The 19638-nt window shown below is 50.0% G+C and overlaps 1 protein-coding gene across 2 annotated transcripts in view; it reads right to left on the bottom strand.

Moving 5' to 3' along the window:
- ZCCHC24 (zinc finger CCHC-type containing 24) overlaps window positions 1-18814 on the bottom strand; it is a 156866-nt gene extending 138052 nt beyond the window's left edge. For both annotated transcript variants that reach the window (XM_029061089.2, XM_029061091.1), the window contains exon 1: window positions 18511-18814. In XM_029061089.2, the coding sequence (XP_028916922.1) occupies window positions 18511-18753 (243 nt within the window). In that variant the 5' untranslated portion in view covers window positions 18754-18814. The remainder of the gene's footprint in view (window positions 1-18510) is intronic.
- Window positions 18815-19638: the final 824 nt, after the last annotated feature.

Genomic DNA, 19638 nt, shown 5'->3' with positions numbered 1-19638 from the left:
TAGACTGTAAACTCACTGAGGCCAGGAACGTGTCTACCAATTCTGTTACACTGAACTCTCCCAAGCGCTTAGTACAGTGCTCTGAACACAGTAGGTGCTCAATAAATACTATTGATTGATTGATTGAACACACCAGAGTTGGCAGATATGAGCTGGTATCTTCAGAAAGAGATAAAAGCAGCAAACCCAAAAATGGGACGAGGAGCAGTATTAGTTATTCATTGAGCATCCACTAGGTGTAATGCACTGTACTAAGCGCTTGAGAAAGTACAACAGGAAGAAGGAATCTGTTCCCTGCCCTCAAAGAGATTGCATTCTAACAGTGGGACAGTCTTAAAAATATATACAACTAGAGAACTCGAAATAAATAAATGACCTGCAGAATTGAGTAAATATATGAACACAGATGCTGAGGGTGGGTGTAATTAAAATAACTAATTGCTACAAAGAGCAGAATGGAGTGTATGACTTGGGTTGTTGGGGGTTAAGTGGGGAAGGCTAGTTGGAGGAGTTGGTATTTTAGGAGGATTTTGAACATGGATAAAAGCTGTCTTCCAAAGGATTTGGCCAGGGAAGGAGTTTCAGCTGGGAGGGAACAGCTTGAGGAAGGAGATAATAATAATGATAACAATAATAACAATAATGATAATATTGTTAAGGGCTTACTATGTGCCAGGCACTGTACTAAGCACTAACCCAATTCAAGCAATTGGGTTGGACGCAGTCCTGATCCCAAAGGGGCTCACAGTCTTAATTCCCATTTTACAGATGAGGTAACTGAGGCACAGAGAAGTGAAGTGACTTGCTCAATGTCACGCAGCAAACAAAGGAGAAGCCAGGAGTAAAACCCAGGTCTTTCTGACTTCCAGGCCCAAGCTCTAGCCTCTAGGCCACACTGCTGCTAATGGAGGCGGGAGTAGGTTGAGAGCGAGATAAAACAAGGAGATCAGCATGGGTGATGAAGAGAGCTATGTGGGAAGAGGAGGGTGAAGAGAGCAGGGTGGGGGTGAGGTGCCAGAGATCCTAGAAACCAGTCATAATAAGTTTTCACTTGACGTAGAGGGAGATGGGAAGCACAATATAAGGTTTTGAGGAGTGGAGAGATATTCGTAGAGCCACACCTCAAGAAGAGGGTCTGCGCTTTGGCTTGAACTATAAATTGGAGGTCGGAGGTAGGGAGACCTGGGAGGAGGATGATTCAAAAGTTCATCCTCAATAGGACGAAAGCTTTGCCCAGGGTGGTGGCTGTCTGGGTGGAGAGGAGGGGATGAAGTCAGGCAATACTGTTTCAGAGAACTGGTAGGTTTTGGTGGTAGATTGAAGGCGGGACTGAAAGGAGAAGCTGTGTTGCCTCGTGGAGAGAGCATGGACCTGGGCTCTAATCCTGGCTCCGCCACATAATAGTAATTAATAATAATAATAACAGTATTTGTTAAGCACTTACTATGTGCAAGGCACTGTACTAAGCGCTGGGGAGGATACAAGCAAATCAGGTTGGCCTCACGTGGGGCTCACAGTCTCAATCACCATTTTATAGATGAGATAACTGAGGCACAGAGAAGTTAAATGACTTACCCAAGGCCACACAGTAGATAAGTAGCAGAGAGGGGATTAGAAGCCATGACTTTCTGACTCCCAGGCTTGGGCTCTAGCCACTACACCATGCTGCTCCACACTTGTCCTCTGTGCGAACTTGGGTGAGTCACTTGCCTCAGGTACTTCATTTGTAAAATGGGGATTAAGACTATGAGGATTAAGACTACGAGTTCCATGTGGGACATGGACCGTATCCAACCTAATCTTGTAGCTATCCCAGTGGTTAGTACAGTGCCTGACACATAGAAAGCGCTTAACAAACACCATTAAGAAAACCAGCAAAAAGTCAAGGGTGACGCCAAGGACGAGGGTTTCTGGGATGGGGAAGGTGGTGATGTTATTTTTGGAGAAGTAAAAGTTTGGAAGAGGATAGGGTTGGGAGGAAGAATGAGCTGACATACTGAGTTGCTTAGCGGGACATCCAAGTGGAGTTGTACTGGAGGTGAGAAGAGATAGAGGATTGGAGCTTAAATAAGAAGTTAGTGCTACAGAGGCAGATGTTGGAGTCAGCCATGTAGAGTTGGTACTTGAAGCCAGGTGAACAGATGAACTCCCTCACAAAGTGTCTCTAGAGTGAGAAGAGCAAGAGGTCCAGAACGGATCCTTCTGGAACTGCCATACAGAGAGAGGATGAGAGGCCTAAGATGAGCCATGCAATGAAACTGAAAAGTCAGAGAGATAAGAGAAGAACCACATCAGTGCTGTGTTGGTAAAGCCAACATGGTGGTTTAATGGAAAGAGCATGAGCCTGCTAGTCAGAGAACCTGGGTTCTAATCCTGGCTCCGCCACTTGTCTGTTGTGTGACCTTGGGTAAATCACTTAACTTCTCTGTGCCTCAGGTACCTCATCTGTAAAATGGGGATTAAGACTGTGAGCCTCACATGGAACGTGGACTGTGTCCTACCTCATAATCATGTACCAATCCCGGTACGTAGTACAGTGCCGGCACACGGTAAGTGCTGAACAAATACCATTTTTAAAAAATTATGAAATTAAAAACATAAACAAAAACACCTAAGCCTGATGATGTGTCAAGGGGAAGGGAGTGGTCTAGCGTGACAAAGGCAGAAGAGAGGTTGAGGACAGTTAGGACGGAGTAGAGCCTTTTAGGTTGTTTTATAAGGAGGTCTGTGAAGGTCTTAAGGGAGTGAAGGGGTTGAGCCTAACTATACCATATGTCAGAATTACTGGAGGAAGGAGAAGATGAGGAGAGATGAATGAGAGAAGACAAATTCACAGAAAGGTTTGTTCGGTCATTATTAAAGTTAAAGAAAGTAGGTTTTTTTGGCCTTCCTTGGGGAGACAGTCTTGCTACTGAAGGCCATGCGGTGGAGGGTGGTAAGAAAAGGCTGCAGGTTAGGCTCCATTCTCCCTCCAGCCACCCTCCTCACTCCCCAGGTCCCCATAGAGAAGTAGCGTGGCTCGGTGGATAGAGCCTGGGCTTGGGAGTCAGAGGTCATGGGTTCGAATCCCGATTCTGCCACGTGTCAGCTGTGTGACTGCGAGCAAGTCACTTAACTTCTCTGTGTCTCAGTTCCCTCATCTGTAAAATGGGGATTAACTGTGAGCCTCACGTGGGACAACCTGATGACTCTGTATCTCCCCCAGCGCTTAGAACAGTGCTCTGCACACAGTAAGCACTTAACAAATACCAACATTATTATTATTAACACCGTCCTCCTTCATCCCCTAACTTGCCTCCCTCTCGCTTTGCTGGGCAGTGCGGGCGAGATATGGAAGGAATGCTCCTACTGGTGCCCTGCCAGACGATAAGCTTCCTCTAAACTGTAAGCTCACTGTGGGCAGGGTATGTGACTGTTTATTGTTATGTTTCACTCTCCCAAGCACTTAGTACAGTTCTCTGCAAACAGTAAGAACTCAGTAAATACACTGACTGACTGATTAAATTGCCATCCTCCCTTCGATTCTCATGCCAGAATTCTTGCTCCCTTCAGTGTTTTGTTCACAAAGCTGGTCCACTGCAAAAAATGTCTCCCACCATGCACTGACAGCCTCAAGGCTGCAAGGGATCTTCCTGCACCTGAAGCACAGGAAGAGGAAGAATTCTCTCCCTAAAAGTGGGAAAGAAGAATACTTCCCCCTGACAGAGGAGGGGATGGGCCACGAAAGTAAATCAAAGTTGGCCCAGGCCTCTTGATGGTGTCTCTTTCTTTCTGGCTTGGAAACTGCTAGCTAGCAGAAGGAATAGAGCACAAATGGCACCAAGTCCACAGAAGAAATTTGAACAAAACACTTCCGTAGCCTCTTGCTCTGACACTAGGAAATGGAGAGCAATCACTCCTGTCTGGAGTAGAGTGCGTTTCTCAGAGACCCTTTCTCCCTGTGGGCTGGAAAGCTCCCAGTGTTAGATCTCCCTACAACCCACTCTTCTCCTTCCTTGACCCCTAACCTTGAGGCCAAACCATTTCAGGTAGAGCTGGAGGAGATGGACACTGTCTCCATAGCCCTTTCAGCTCTAGGCCTTAGTTCCGAGGGAGCTAACTCACATGCTGGGGGGGAGTTCTGGCCCCAACATGGACATTGGCGTCGAATAAAAATGTCCCCAAAATATCTTCTCTCAACTTTTTCCCTCTTCCCTTCCTAAAACAAAAGCTTTTTTCCTATCCCACAGACCTCCATTTAGCAAGCAGACTAACATTTAGCAAGGAATCCCCGGATAATTAAAATCCACACCAAACCCCCAACTGTTCTTTAAGCTAACAGTTTCAAATTCTTGCCCACCAACCCTTCTGCCGGAACTACTAGATGATAAATGGTGGTATTTGCAGCTGTTTCTTTTTGCCGGCCTTTCCCTAACCAGTCTCTAGTGGAGATGCCAGCAGACCATCGTGAAGTCAAAAAGCAGATAGCAGGAAGAGAAAGCAGAACAATCATAATAATAATAATGGCATTTGTTAAGTGTTTACTATGTGCCAGGCACTGGTCTAAGCATTGGGGAAGATACAAGGTAATCAGGTGGTCCCTTGTAGGGCTTACAGTCTTAATCCCCATTTTACAGATGAGGTAACTGAGGCACCGAGATGTTGCCCAAAGTCACACAGCTGGCAGAGCTGGGATTAAAACCCATGACTTCTGACTCCCAAGCCCATGCTCTTTCCACTAAGCCACGCTGCTTCGGTCCTGTCCTTGGTTTCCTATCATCCCAGCGGAAGTATTGCTCATTGCCATTTTAGACCAAAATGAAAGCCACCCTGGGCTCTATCTTTGAGGAGTTTGTCTCCGTCTCCTCAGAGGGTACATTCATTCATTCAATAGTATTTATTGAGCGTATACTATGTGCAGAGCACTGTACTAAGTGCTTGGAATGTACAATTCGGCAACAGATAGAAACCATCCCCGCCCAGTGACAGGCTCACTGTCTAATCAGGGGAGACAGACAGCAGAGCGAAACAGAACGAAACAAAAACAAGACAACATTATCACGATAAATAGAATCAGGGGATGTACACCTCATTAACAAAATTAAATAGGGTAATAAATAATATAAACAAATGAGCACTGTGCTGAGGGGAGGGGAAGGGTAAAGCTATATACAATCCCCAGGTAAAGCTATTTGGAGCTAGAAGTCACACACACCCATCATCCACTGGCTATTATTTCCCATGTGCAAGATCCAGTGGAATTGAAGGGTGGATGAGTTTAAAGGACTCTCCTGGCAGAAACACACTGACGTTCCAGAAACAGCAACTGCCCCGAGGTGGGAGTTAAATGACTCTGAAGGATGCACTCCAAGCCAAAAAACCTGGCTGTATTACCCATATTAGCTAGTATAGTTGGCACGCTGATGTATAAGTCACAGGAATCTTCTCTCCGTCACCCCTGCTGGAACTGGGAGAGGGGAAACGTGGAATGGGGGTGAAATAGGTTGTGTTCTACAATTTCTAAGAATTATCCAATTTTTTCCAATTGGAATTTTTTTTTCCATTTATCTTTCCACCACAGGGATTCTTCCTCAGAGAGTAGCCTCTGTGACGTTTTTCTCTATCGAGTGGAGATTCAGATTTCGCAGTAGTTAAGCCTGTCTGAACATGCCAGCCCACTGGGAAGGACTCCCATCCCTCACCCCCAGTGTACATTAATATCCTAATGTTCAGTTGCTTCCCCTATCTAAAATTTATTTTAATGTCTGTCTTCACCCCTCTGCACCTCTACTAGAATGTAAGGTCCTTGAGGACAGCGGTCATGTCTACCAAATCAGTTGTACTCTCTCAAGCACAAGCACATAGTACAGTGCTCTGCACAAAGTAACTGCTCAATAAATTCCAGTGGTTGAGAGACTGATTGAATGTGACCCCCCTCCTTCCGCTATGCTAGTCACGCAGACAGAGAGGTTCTTTTATTCCCTCATCTTCCATCTCCTCTGCCGCCCACCTCCTCACCGTCCCTCGGTCTCGCCTGTCCCGCCGTCGACCCCTGGCCCACGTCCTCCCGCGGTCCTGGAACGCCCTCCCTCCTCACCTTCGCCAAACTAAATTTTCTTCCCCTCTTCAAACCCCTACTTAAAGCTCACCTCCTCCAAGAGGCCTTCCCAGACTGAGCTCCCCCCTTTTCCCTCTGCTCCCTCTACCCCCCCGGTCACCTCTCCACAGCTAGACCCTCTTCTCCCCCCTCTCCCTCTGCTCCTCCCCCGGCCCGTCCCAACCCTCAACACCGTACTTGTCCGCTCAACTGTATATATCTTCATCACCCTATTTATTTTGTTTAATGAGATGTACATCACCCTGATTCTATTTATTTGCTATTGTTTTAATGGGATGTTCTTCCCCTCGACTCTATTTATTGCCATTGTTCTCGTCTGTCCGTCTCCCCCGATTAGACCGTGAGCCCGTCAAAGGGCAGGGACCGTCTCTATCTGTTGCCGATTTGTACATTCCAAGCGTTTAGTACAGTGCTCTGCACATAGTAAGCGCTCAATAAATACTATTGAATGAATGAATGAATCTCTACAAGGCACCTGGGCTCCATGAAAAGAAGGGACTTGAGAAAGACCAACCATTTTGAGCACAGTGTTTTGGGTCCCTGGATCCCTCCCCGACCTTCCTCCCCTACAGGACATTGCAGCGGTTCCAGTGAACTTCCAGGAAAGGAGTAGAAGCCTTATTGAAGGCTTCCCGACTAAGTCCCACTTTTCCTCATCTCCCACGGCCTTCTGCGTTGTCCTGACTTGCTCCTTTTGCTCTTCCCCCCTCCCAGCCCCACAGCACCTATGTATATATCTGTCATTTTATTTATTTGTATTGATATCTGTCTCCCCCCGCCCTCATTCTAGACTGTGAACTCGTTGTGGGCAGGGAATGTTACTGTTTATTGTTGTATTGTACTTTCCCAAGCACTTAGTACAATGTTCTGCACACAGTAAGTGCTTAATAAATATGACTGAACGAAAGGTTCTAAGGGTTGTGTCAGAGTCCTTCTTTATCCTGGAACTTCCTCACAGGTAAAGCACCACAGACAGCTAGGGTGGAGGGGAAATTGGCAGGTCATTCCATTTATGCTCATCCTTCACCACCTAAACCCCTTGAGGTGGATATTTGTTAATGAGTTTGGTTTTTGGTAAGCTCTTACTATGTAAAAAGTGCTGTTCTAAGCACTGGGATAGATACAAGACAGTCAGGTTGGACAGGGTCCACATGGGGTTCCCAATTTATATCCTTCACCTAAGCCAGTCCTGGACAGATGATCCTTGGTTTTTCTAGACCTACAGAATCCTGACCCTCTCCAGTCAGTGGCTCAGGCCCCCACGGCTCTCAGGAGGGTGAATGGAGAACAGTAAATACTGAGTCTGCTTTACACCGCAGTTATATGGGGCTTTCTTGGCTGGACTCAGACTCGGAACTGAATCACCAGGATGGCAACTTTTCCTACTATTTCCTTTGATGCTATTGACGACTGTCTTCTCGTTTTATTTTGTTGTCTGTCTCCCCCTTCAAGACTGTGAGCCCGTTGTTGGGTAGGGATTGTGTCTATCTGTTGCCAAACTGTACTTTCCAAGCACTTAGTACAGTGGTCTGCACACAGTAAGCGTTCAATAAATACGATTGAATGAATGAATGATTAATCAAACTTCAGGAATTCTTCCTCCAAAACCCTTCACTTCCCCTCCAGTCCTCTTCTAAACAAACAGAAGGTCCAGAATTCCCCAACCCCACCCAGTCCCCTTGGGTTAAAGTTAAAACTAAGCATGTTAGCCGGAGAAGACAGGCGACGAGCAGACGTAAATGAAGATTTTCCCCACTTAGAGACACGGAGCTAGAGAGGAACTTTCTCATTCTTATCCCCAGCTCTGCAGGGGACCTTTTCATCTGTTGAATACTAAACAACTGCCCACTTATCCCAAGGAGAAGTCCTAACACATGAGCACTATATTAGGGACAAGGAGTCATTCACCCTGCAAATTACTTCTGTCCATCCCTCCAGGGCCTCCATTCTTCTTGCCCCAGGCCTGCCCTTAACTGAATCCCCCCAAAGTTACAGACCCTGAACCTTCCTGACCTTATCAAGCAGATGGGGGGAGGGGCGTAGGAGTTGGAGGAGCCAGAGAGGAAGAGACAGTCTCTTACATTCAAGCCCTTGGGCCAATCTCTGAGCTCATTCTTTGCCACCTATTTAAATACAGACCTATTTTTGTGACTGTCAATAAAGCATTCAAAGGCAAGAGGTTAAGGGGGTGCCCAGAGAAGTGGGGGGGGGGGGCGTAGAGGAAGGGAAGCAATGTGAATGCAGAGGTTTGGTTCCCTGTACTTGAATAGCCACAGTCAGATTTGTTAATGTCTCTGTTTCCTTTAGGAAATCTTCTCCAAATCTGACCTGTGATTAAAAAAGCCCTAGGTCAGATTTCCTATTTTGGTTTTCATTTTTTCAGTAAAAAGAGCCTGCATTCGTTCATTCAATCGTATTTACTGAGCTCTTACTGAGTGCAAAACACTGTACTAAGTGTTCGGGAGAGGAAACAGACAGATTCCCTGCCCACAACATAATCTAGTAGAAAGAGCTTGAGACTGGGAGTCAGAAGACCTGGGTTCGAGTCCCAACTCTGCCTCGGGCCTAACGTCTGACCTTAGACAATCAATCAATCAATCAATGATATTTACTGAGCCCTTACTGTGTGCAGAGCACTGAACTAAGTGTTTGGGAGAGTACAACAGAGTTAGTAGACACGTTCCCTGCCCAAAGTGAGTTTACAGTCTAATCCCTTAACATCTCAGGCTTCAGTGTCCTCATCTGTAAAATGAGAATAAAATAGACTGTGAGCCCCATGAAGGACAGGGACTGTCTCCAATCTCATAACCTTGTACCTGCCTCTGCTCTTTGCAACCCACTACGTAGTAATAGTTATATTTATAAAGTGCTTTCGGCAAGCAAAGCTCTGTAAAGAAATACAAGCCTGGGAATTAGAAACGGTCCCCGGCCCTCAAAGGATCACAGTCCCAGAATAAGTGGGGAGAAAGGATTGGACGTGTATCTACAAAGGAAGATAAACCAGTACGGGTAAAACAGCCTAAAGACAAGGATAAATACATAAATATAAACACAGAAAGAGCAATAGGGCACTGTGGCTAGAGGAACAGAATTTCAGGTTTCTGTTACAATAGTCACAGGTGCAAATCTTTAATAAGTGTCATTCAGTTATTGTCGTTACCCTAGGATACTCCAGACAACCTAGCCAAGGAAACCCAGAGACACCTCTGTGGCTCTGGGCTGAACTGAAAAAGGACCTTACTACCTTTGGTCAAAGAGGATGAGACTTCACGTCAGGAATCTGATCCAGACAACCTGCCTCTCCTCCGAACACTCCTGAAATCAAATCCCAGTAAGCACCGTATCCTTCCAGATGACATCCCTACAACACTTTCCCCTTTTATTATCTTGGTTTCTGGTGGGAATGTGTTTTAGTCTTCACCTCTGTATTCAAGTAGCAGAGTCAGATTAATAATGATAAAGTGATGATGATGATAAGTATTTATTGAATGTTTACTGTGTGAAGAGCGCAGTACCATAGAGTAGGTAGACACTATCCCTGCCCAGAGGAGACTAGCTAGGGAGACAGACCTTAAAATAAATTACAGATGGGTATGTACATAAATGCTGTGGGCGACTACCAAGTGTTTAAGATCCTCCCCCCCCACCCCCCACCCCGCCAACCCCTTGCACAGGTGACGCCAGAGTGAGGGCGAATAGGGAAAGTGAGAGCTTGATCAAGGAAGGCCTTTCGGAGATTTCACTTTAACGGGCTTTGAAAATGGGGAGAGTGGTGATCTGCAGGATATGACATAATAATAACACTAATAATCGTGGTATTTAAGCTATGTGCCAAGCACCGTGCTAAATGCTGGGGTAGACACAAGATCATCAAGTCAGACACAGTCCCTGCCCCACAATAGGGTTCCCAGTCTAGGGAGGAGGGAAAACAGGTATCAGATCCCCATTTTACAGATTAAGGCTCTGCCCACCTTCCTCTAGTGCGGGAAAAGTAATGTCTACCTACTTGTTTTGTTGTCTGTCTCTTCCTTCTAGACCGTAAGCCCGTTGTTGGGTAGGGGTTGTCTCTACCTGTTGCTGAATTGTACTTTCCAGGTGCTTAGTACAGTGCTCTGCACACAACAAGCACTCAATAAATATGAATGAATGAATGAAAAGTGCACTATGTCTCTCTCCCTATCCCCCATCCCTAGACCAAAGCTCCCCACCCCCAACCCCAGCTCTGGGTCCCAGAAGCCCCAAACTCATAGTCTATGCCCCGCTTCCCTCTCTGGCCCTGCCCTGTAGGCTCTGTAGGAGGTAAGACTGACTTCTGGGTGGGCCACAGGAGGCCACCCCCCCACCCAGGGGGCAGTCCGCTGCTGCTTCTGTCCACGGGCTAAAGAAGCCTTGTATGCATGAATCTAGGTGGAAAAAGCCGGGGAGAGAGCCAAGCCCGGTGCTTTAAGTGGCCACGAGGAGAGGGGAAGCCAAAAGCCTGTGCCAAGAGGTATTTTCACGTACCCAATTCCGAAGATCATACCGCAGCCAGGAATTTTCCCTCAGTGACTCTGGTTCTCCCTACCAGGTGTGAGCCTATCTCTCTAAGACTCTCTGGGCTAGGGGTGTTTGACTGGAGGTGGAAGAGGGTGGGCGGAAGAAAGCCCAAAGCAGATAGAAAAATTGAAAGACATCTCCGTGGCACCCGTATCACCCTAACATCACAGACATGGAAATGGATGGAGAAAGGAGAACTGGGAGTGGTACCCAAGAAAAAAGGTCTGGCAGCCCAAATTTTCCAGGGTCTTGTCAAGGTGCAGCTGTGTGAGGTCAGTCAATCGTATTTACTGAGACTTTACTGTTGACCGTTTGCAGAGCACTGCACTAAGTGCTTGGGGAAGTGCAATTCAAGAGTTATTACAGACACATTCCCTGCCCACAATGAGTTTAAAGTTTCGGGGGGAGGGAGAAAAATCTGGCAGAACTAGGCTCAAAGTGAGGTGAACCTGCTCCAGAGAAGTCTGAAAAAAGCAAACAGAAATCTCCTTCCAATATATATATTATATATATATATTATATATATATATATGTTTCTTCTTCTATATCTGAGAAAGTGGGATCCAGAAGCTAGACATCTTTACAAAGCATCGCCTGCTCTGGTCATCTCACTTTACCAACAGTCTGTTTTCTGCCACTCAGGAGAAGGGTACAGAAAGAGAATCTCCACGGGTAGGATTGGTCACTTCCTCCCTGCCATCTCTGCAAATCATTAAACTAAACTTGGCTGTGAGGGACAACTTCCCCATCGTGCCCCAAACGGGTAGAGTTAGCCCTGGCAGTGAACTCTCTCCAGTCGATTCCTGGGTCAGTTGCTTTAGGGTAGATGAGAAGACACAGGCCCTAGGCAAGCACTTCCTTGGGAGCCAGGAGATCAGTGCCCAAGTAGAAAATGCATTTTCAACCTTCTGACCGAGGATACAGCATCACCAGGACTTAGCAGCCGCTGCACAAGAAGGCCACGTTGGGACAGGGGAGGGACGGAGAAATTGGTTCCACCCAAAGTTCAAAGGTCGGCAAACTGGCAGTCCGTTTGGGTGAAAGTTAAAACTGCTGGCTACCCCCAGCTCTGCCTTCTGAGTCAGTCAGGAGCAAGGAGAGGGAGCGTTGTGACCGGGACAGGAGTCATGAATCTTGCCTGAACTCTAGCCACCACTTTCCTCCAAGCCTCCAGAGGTGTGGTCCTCCGCTGAGCCCCGAAGTCAGTCCCGCCCTGCTTAGCTCATGGGATCGGGCAGGGATACACCGTCTCAGCCTCCCAGCTGTGAAATCCCAAATACTTCAGGCCCAAGTCACCTCTTCAACTTTTTAAATGTTAGCTGGGTGGAGAATTTCCCTACTCTTCCCTAATCTTCCTGGCCCAGTCCATCTCCCTCCTTGCACAATGCTTCTTCTGTACCAATAATCATTCTCCCGACAGAGCATCCAGCCACCCGACTATCTCCAGCCCCAACCCAAACCTGACATCAACCTTATGATGACCCCAGGGAAGGAGCAAGAGCTTTCGCACTCACTCGTAACGCAGCCGTGGCCCACCGGAAGTGAAGCAGTGTGTCCCGGTGGAAAGAGCGCAGGCCTGGGAGTCAGAGGACCTGGGTCCTAATCCTCGCTCTGCCACTTCTCTGCTATGTGACCTCGGTTCAAGTCACTTAACTGCTCTGTGTCTCGGTTACTTTCTCTGCAAAATGGGGATTAAGGCCGTAAGCCCTTTGCTGGACAGGGACTGTGATCCAACCTGATTACCTTATATCTGCTCCGGTGCCTAGTGCTTAACAAATACCATATCTAACCCGGCACTTAGTACAGTGCCTGGCACAATGTAAGTGCTTAGCAAATGCCATTTCTTAAAAAAAAAAAATTAAAAAGGACTTGCCAAAGACCTCATCTTGATCTAAGGGTAAAAACAGTGTTGCCTAGTAGAAAGAGCCGGGGAGGCAGAGGACCTGAGTTCCAATCTTAGCTCGGCCACATACCTGATGCGTGACCTCAGCCAAGTCACTTAACTTCTCTATGCTTCAGTTTCCTCATCTGCAAAATGGGGATTCCATGTTTGTTCTCCCTCTTACTTAGATGGTGAACTCCGTGTGTGATCTGATTATCTCGTATCTACCCTAGCACTCTCAGTACAGTGCTTGACACATAGTAAGCGCTTAAAGCATACCACAGTTATTGAGCAGCCTTAGGCTCTCTTTGTTAGACTCCGCCCTCCCTCCTCACCTCCTGTGATAACCGTAGGCTTCACCCATCTGAAGACTGAAGCCAACTGACCGGACAGTGACGAATGAGCCAGGCCCCCTTCATGCCCCATACTTGCCATCCAACCCAAGGCTGAGGGCCTCTTTCCTCAGACACTTCGAGATATTAGAGATGGAAAGCAGAAGAGGCAGGGCCACAGAGTTAGAGTAAGGGAAGCAGTGGCATAGATCAAGTAATTGAAGATGATAAAAACCCTGACCACTGGCCTTCAGGAACTCCACCGCTCTCTCCCACGTACCTATCCAGACTCTTCTCCTAGACCACCCCACCTCGCACTCTCCATTGCTCCCAAGTTCGCCTTCTCGCCGTCTCGTTTTTGACACGCCCACTTTGGATCTCTGGCTTACACCCTTCCTCCTCCCGGAACTCTTCCTCTTCAGATCTGCCAGACCACAGCTCTCTCCATCTTCAAAAGCCCTTTTGAAATCCCACCTCTTCCAGGAGACTTTCCCTGATTAATTTTTTCGGTCCTGTCCTGACCTGCCTACTAACCACCTCAGTCCTTTTGCCCCACTTTAGCAGTTTTACACTCACAAGCTCTAGTCATACCAGTGGCTCAGTGGAAAGGGCACGGGCTTAGGAGTCAGAGGTCGTGGGTTCTACTCCCGGCCCCGCCACCTGTCAGCTGTGTGACTTTGGGCAAGTCACTTAACCTCTCGGTGCTTCAGTTACCTCATCTGCAAAATGGGGATTAGGACTGTGAGCCTCACGTGGGACAACCTGATTACCTTGCATCTCCCCCGGCGCTTACAACAGTGCTCGGCACATAGAAAGGGCTTAACAAATACCAACATTATTATTTTGTACATAACATTGCACATACTCTTTCTGAGATCTCATTTGTACATTATTTTGAGTCTGCCTCCCTTGTTGGATTGTAAATTCTTTGAGGGTAGGGATCACATGTCCTAATTCTATTGCACTCTCTCAAACGTTTAGAGCTCTACGAAAGTAGGTGCTCAAGAAATACTATTGATTGACTGAAAACAGAATGAGGCCTCCACACATCCCATCTTCACACATCCCTTCCCTTCTTCCACCACTGCACACCAAACCGGACAGGCAGATGTGGGTGATTTCTTTTCTTTTTCCCCCTTAACTTCCACCACCTAGGAATTGTCACTACCAAAGGAAAGAAAAAACTGATTCGGTAGACCAGACCTTCAGAAAATTTTTCCTCCTCACACCCCTTCTTCTGATCCATTCTCCAAGACCAAAAACTTGGTTCCCGACACCTACAAGAACTGATTTTCAAACACACTCAGCAATACTTGTCATGGGGCTATCGGGATGGAGCAGGGGTTTGGGGCGGCCTGTCAGTGGCGAGGCAGCGAGAGGGGAGGACTGGGAAGAAGCAACTCATCTGCGGGCCTCTTTCCCCGTGAGTTTGAGTTTCCGTTCTTACTAGATGGTCATTCCCAGAACCGCAGAAGCTGGTTTCCTGGGACAGACGCACTGTAACAACCTAAAAGGTTTTCCACTCTGCACTGTCGCTCTTTTCTAGAGATCTCACTTCCCATCTCAAACAGGTCCAAGTCCAGAAGCCAGAGTTCCCCTCAGAACCCGGTGCCATTTTTCACTGTCACGTCAACCCTCCCCGCCCCCCCCCCCCCCAGCTACCCCCAACCTCCGGGGCTGCGTGTTCCTGGGCACAATGAGCTTTCTATGCCCCCTAACAGCTGTATTCATCGTGTTTACTTAAAAGGCAGCCATTGTGGTGGAAGAAATCTGGAGGGTAGGATCCGCGGTGTGCTGTGAGAGCACTTTGTGGAGGAGACGGCTTTTCCGGCCAGTTTCAGCGGTCAGCATGCAAGTCACATACTCAGGAGCTGCCATGCAGCCTCGCGAGTCCACACAGATAATAGCAGCTTTCCGAGGACTGCCTCCTTCGCCCAAGACTGTCCATCTCATTCTCCTCCCCCCGCAACGCAGGGTCACTCTTCACACAGGCTGACTTTCCCCCCAAAGTTCCCATTAACGGCGTTTTATTCTTAATTCTTGGCCAGTTGCGGGTTGAGATTCCAATTAGATCACTCTCCAAGCCTTTGGTGCGGCTAAGTGTCTCTTCCTTTTGCAACTCGAGCTCTAAACTGGTCGGGAAGACCATCGGTCATGAAAAAATATGACTACAAGCTGCTTCAGAAAATCAGCGGGCATGCAAGAAGCTTTGGGTATTCAGAAGCAGCATCCGCTTCTGAGATGAGATGTGAGTTCAGAGGTGTCTTCTTATTTAAATAAAAACTACTGCATATTTATAAACCACTGCTCTTTCAAAGGAAGTCAAAGCACCAGGCAGATTTTGCATCATCCCTCCTCACACTGGCCCTCGGCGGGAAGGCAAAGATTAGTACCAAACACATTCTACATGGGGGAGATCCTTGGGCTGAGAATTGAAGGAATCCACAGTGAATCGATGACAAAGCCAGAAGAACGCAGGTACCCACAGGCACATCACACTGGCTCCAAACGCCCCTACAGCGTCTTCTCGAGATACACAGCACAGTTCACCGTCATTTCAAGCACCGTTGGCCAATTCCCCAACTAAATCTCCAGCATGACAGACTCTCAGACCCATCCAAGTGCCCAGTACAAGCTACAGTCCAGTGACAAGTATAAAACAAGAGCAGAAAACTCAGTGGTCAGCCCACAGAGCTCTGTTTACTCGGGGCCTCTGAAACTTTTAGACAAGAAGAGGAGTTGCCGGACCTTTCCAACCTATCGGATCCCCAAAAGCCGTCTGGGAGAAGACGACACGGAGCAAAGTTCCCTAGGTTCTAAATGGATCCTGGGCAGGCTGCTACAGATCTGACTCGAGTCAGACTGGAGGAGAAAAAAAAAGCAGAAACACAGAGGGAAGACCCCATACCTAGACAGCAGGCCCTCTGTAGCCTGCAGAGAGGGCCCTCTCCCAAACTCACATATACCCAAAGGGTCTTTACTTCATAAACCCACCTGCCCCTGACTTCCAACCACAGGCAGCTCTGGCTCCTGCCATGTCCAGGCAGGAAGAATAGAGGCAGATGAGTCAAATTAGAATGAGAGAAGAGAAACAGGGTTAGGACAGGATAGGAAGGAAACCAAAGGGCTAAAATGAAGTAGGAGCAAAGCCGAGAGAGAGCAGGAGAAATACACAGAGGGGGAGTCACAGCTGGATCGACGTAGCTCTGATTCTGGGAGCCCGAGCTTGGGAAGGCTGAAAGAGAGCTTCAGAGAGATGAACCTGGTCTCAGGTTAAGTCTAAATAGCTCATTGGCTACAAATCGCAATATTGATTTTTTTTTTCTTGGTTTGCTTATTCGTTGTCCCCCAGAGAGGAAATACTGTGAATTGACTTTGTAACAAAATCCACGGAACTCTCTCGGACTTTGCTACTAGACCAGCCCCTTTGGTCTCGACTCCCTAGTTTTCTGAAGTAGACCCTGGGAACAGGATTACAATTTCCACCCGAGGAAGGATGAATGCCCAATGCCTGCCAGCCCAGCTTGAAGGCGTGTAAAAAGCCTTGGATTTGCGATGTGAATTTCTGGCTAAATTTCGGGCTGAAGAGCCTGCAGGGAGCATAGCCCTAGCCCCAAGAAAAAAATTTCGTACGTGACACGAGACAGTTGGCCTGGCATTTGGGAGGGTAAGGAATTTCCCTCAGATAAATGGGTGTGTGTGTGTGTGTGGCTATTTCAATCTGGACAGCATTTTTGCATTTTCACCCACACTCCGCATTCTCCTCTCACCCTGCTTCTGGCCAGCGGCTACTCGACTGAAGAATAACAACTCTCATACGGATGGCCGGGGGTTCGGATGTTAGGTCTCAAACCTACGCCGATTACAAGAGGAAAGTGGACCACTGACAACCGCATAGAGGATTCCTCTGCATAGTAGACAGACTTCGGCATTTATCCATGTCCTACCTACTACCCTGAAGGGATGAGCTGCCTGGGATAGGGGTGGACAATTGGAAAGATGGAGAATGCGGGAATTCCTGTGGGGGGGATGCGGCGGTCTCATCCTGCCTTCATTCTCTGTGGGAAGGGGGTTGGGGAAAAAGGTCGACCGGTGGTCTCTTTCTACCTTCAACCTGCTCTCCCCAATGCCGTGACTTATTTTAGTGCGTCTCTCCCGCTAGACTGCAAGCTCCTCGAGGCCAGGGACCTCGTGTACTCTCCCAAGCGCTTATAACGACGCTGCGCACCGATGATCGACTGGTGGGTTTATTCTCTGTCACCTCTGCCCCCCACCCGGGGTCTAATCACTGACCAATCAACTCTCAGGAGACTTGCTAGAGTCCCATCTCCCCACCCGGACCCATTTCCCTCACCCCAGTCCATCAGTGGCATTTGCTGAGCACTTACTGTGTCCTTGTACTTGGGAAAGTACAAGAGACTTGGCAGATATACTCCCTACCCACAAGGAACTTACAGTCTAGAGGGGGAGGTGAGCATTAATATAAATAAATAAATATCTTGGGTGGCAAGGGGCCTTTTCTGAGGGATTTGCAGGAGGGGCTATTCCGAGACGGGGGCGGCACGGGGGTCTTCTCAGGGGCCCTCCCTCCCCAGCCTGAGCCGGCAAACGGAGAGAGGGGTGCCTGGGAGCGGGACAGCCGGGGAAAGGGGGAACCCGGGGAGTGGGAGATCCAGGGAACCCAGGAGTGGTTGAGTCGGGGACCGGGAGATCCAGGGGACCCCGGGACCGGGAGAGCCGGGAATCGGTGGAGCCGGAGAGCGGGGGAGTCCTGGGGAGAGGGAGATCCAGGGGCCCTGGGATCTAGGGAGAGGGAGATCCGGGGGACCCCGGGCCCGGGAGATCCTGGGAATCGTGCAGCTGGGGAGCAGGAGATCGAGGCACCCCGGGGGTGGGGGATCCGGGGAACTGTGGGGCCGGGGAGCGGGAGATCTAGGGGACCCCGGGACCGGGAGACCCGGGAATCGGTGGAGCCGGAGAGCGGGGGAAACCTAGGGAGAGGGAGATCCAGGGCCCCTGGCAGTGGGAGAGCCCAGGAATGTCGGAGCTGGGCACCTGAGGGGACCTGAGACCTCGGGGGTGGAAGATCCTGGGAATAGTGGGGCCGGGGAGCGGGACATCCAGGGACCCCGGGGGGTGGGACAGCCCGGGAATGGGGAGGGGGAGATCCAGGGTGCCCGGAGGTGGGAGATCTTGGGAAGAGTGGGGTCGGGGAGCGGGACATCCAGGGACCCGTGGGGGTGGGACAGCCCGGGAATGGGGGAGATCCGGGGTCCCCGGAGGTGGGAGATCCCGGGAAGAGTGGGGTCGGGGAGCGGGACATCCAGGGACCCCGGGGGGTGGGACAGCCCGGGAATGGGGGGGATCCGGGATCCCAGGTTCCCCCCGCTCTCCGGCTCCACCGATTCCAGGCGGGATCGGGACCTGGGCGAGGTCGGGAACGGCGGCGCCGGGGAGCGGGAGATGCGGGGGGCCCCGGGAGCGGCGGAGCCGGGATCTGGGAAGGCCGGGGGCGTCCGGGCAGCGGGAGGGACGGCGGAGGAGCGTCCCGGGTGGCGGGGCATCATGGCGGGCCGGGGCCGCAGAAACTTTCGGGGGGGATGTTGAAACGGACAAAGTGCGGGGGGGGGGGGGGGGGACCTGGGGGCGGAGGACCGACCCACCTCTCCGCGCTGCAGCTGGAAGAAGCTGTTGAGATAGCTGGAGTGCAGGGGCGAGCCCAGCTGGTCGGGGCTGCCCTTGCCGTAGCCCAGCTCCGGGTGGGCCGGGCCGGCCGGCTCGGGCCTGAAGGCGTCGAAGGCGCTGGCCTGGTGCGTGTCCTGCAGGGACAGGTACACCCAGTTGAGCAGCTGGGCCGGCTGGTAGACCGAGGCGGCGCCGGTGTCGATGGCTGACAGCAGGCTCATCTTGCCCCCCGCTCGGCCGCCGCCTCCTCCTCCAGGCTGCCCTCCTCCTCCTCCTCCTCCTCCTCCTCCTCCTCCACCGCTCCTCCCTTCGCCCCTCCCCTCCCCGCCCGCCCGGGCTCCGTCCCGTTCCTCCCTCGCCCGCTGCTCTGCCGCGCTTCCCACTCCCGGCTTCGCTCAAGAGCAGAGAGGGGAGGGGAAAAAAAAAAAAAACGGGAAAAAAAAACGGGAAAAAAAAGTTGGAGGAAACTTTTTCCCCGCCCACCCCGTGGCCGGTCCCGCTATCTGGCTTCATTCTGGCCGCCCCGGGATTGACGGGGGGGTGGGCGGGGCTGACGCCCCTCCGCGCCCCCCATTGGGCCGATCCGTGCATATAAATGAAGGGGGAGGGGCCTCGGCTCTCCGATTTGCATAGTGGACCGGGCCGGGCCAATCAGAAGCCAGGCTCCGCCCCCTCGCGGTTTCCCCTCTCCCTTCGCCCCCCGCCCCAAAGACGGGGAGTCCACAAAAAATCTCCGTTTGGGTCTTGTGGTTTTCTTCTCCCCCCCCCCCCCCCTTTCTTTCTTCTTTTCTTCTTATTCGACTTTCTTTTTTAAGCCGTCGCTGGCCTCCCCCCCCCCTTTTTTTTCCTTTTTGATATTTTTCTTCCGGGAAGTCGGTTCGAATACTTCACTTCGTAATGGTTCCCCAGAGGAGTGGGGACCGAGAGGCGAGAGATCACTCAAATCTCGTTCCCTGCCCCCTCTTGCTACTTTATCCCTCTTTCCTGCCGGAGGATCTGACTCCTCCTCCTCCTCCTCCTCCTCCTTCTCCCCCTTGTCCTCTCGCTCCTCCTCCTCCTCCTCTTTTTCCTCTTTTTCCTCCTCCTTCTCCTTCTCTTCCTCCGCC

The sequence above is a fragment of the Ornithorhynchus anatinus genome, chromosome 3 (genome assembly GCF_004115215.2).
Source record: "Ornithorhynchus anatinus isolate Pmale09 chromosome 3, mOrnAna1.pri.v4, whole genome shotgun sequence".
Taxonomy (NCBI): domain Eukaryota; kingdom Metazoa; phylum Chordata; class Mammalia; order Monotremata; family Ornithorhynchidae; genus Ornithorhynchus; species Ornithorhynchus anatinus.
The sequence above is the reverse complement of the archived record's forward strand: the minus strand, read 5'-3'. Positions and strand labels throughout refer to the sequence as shown.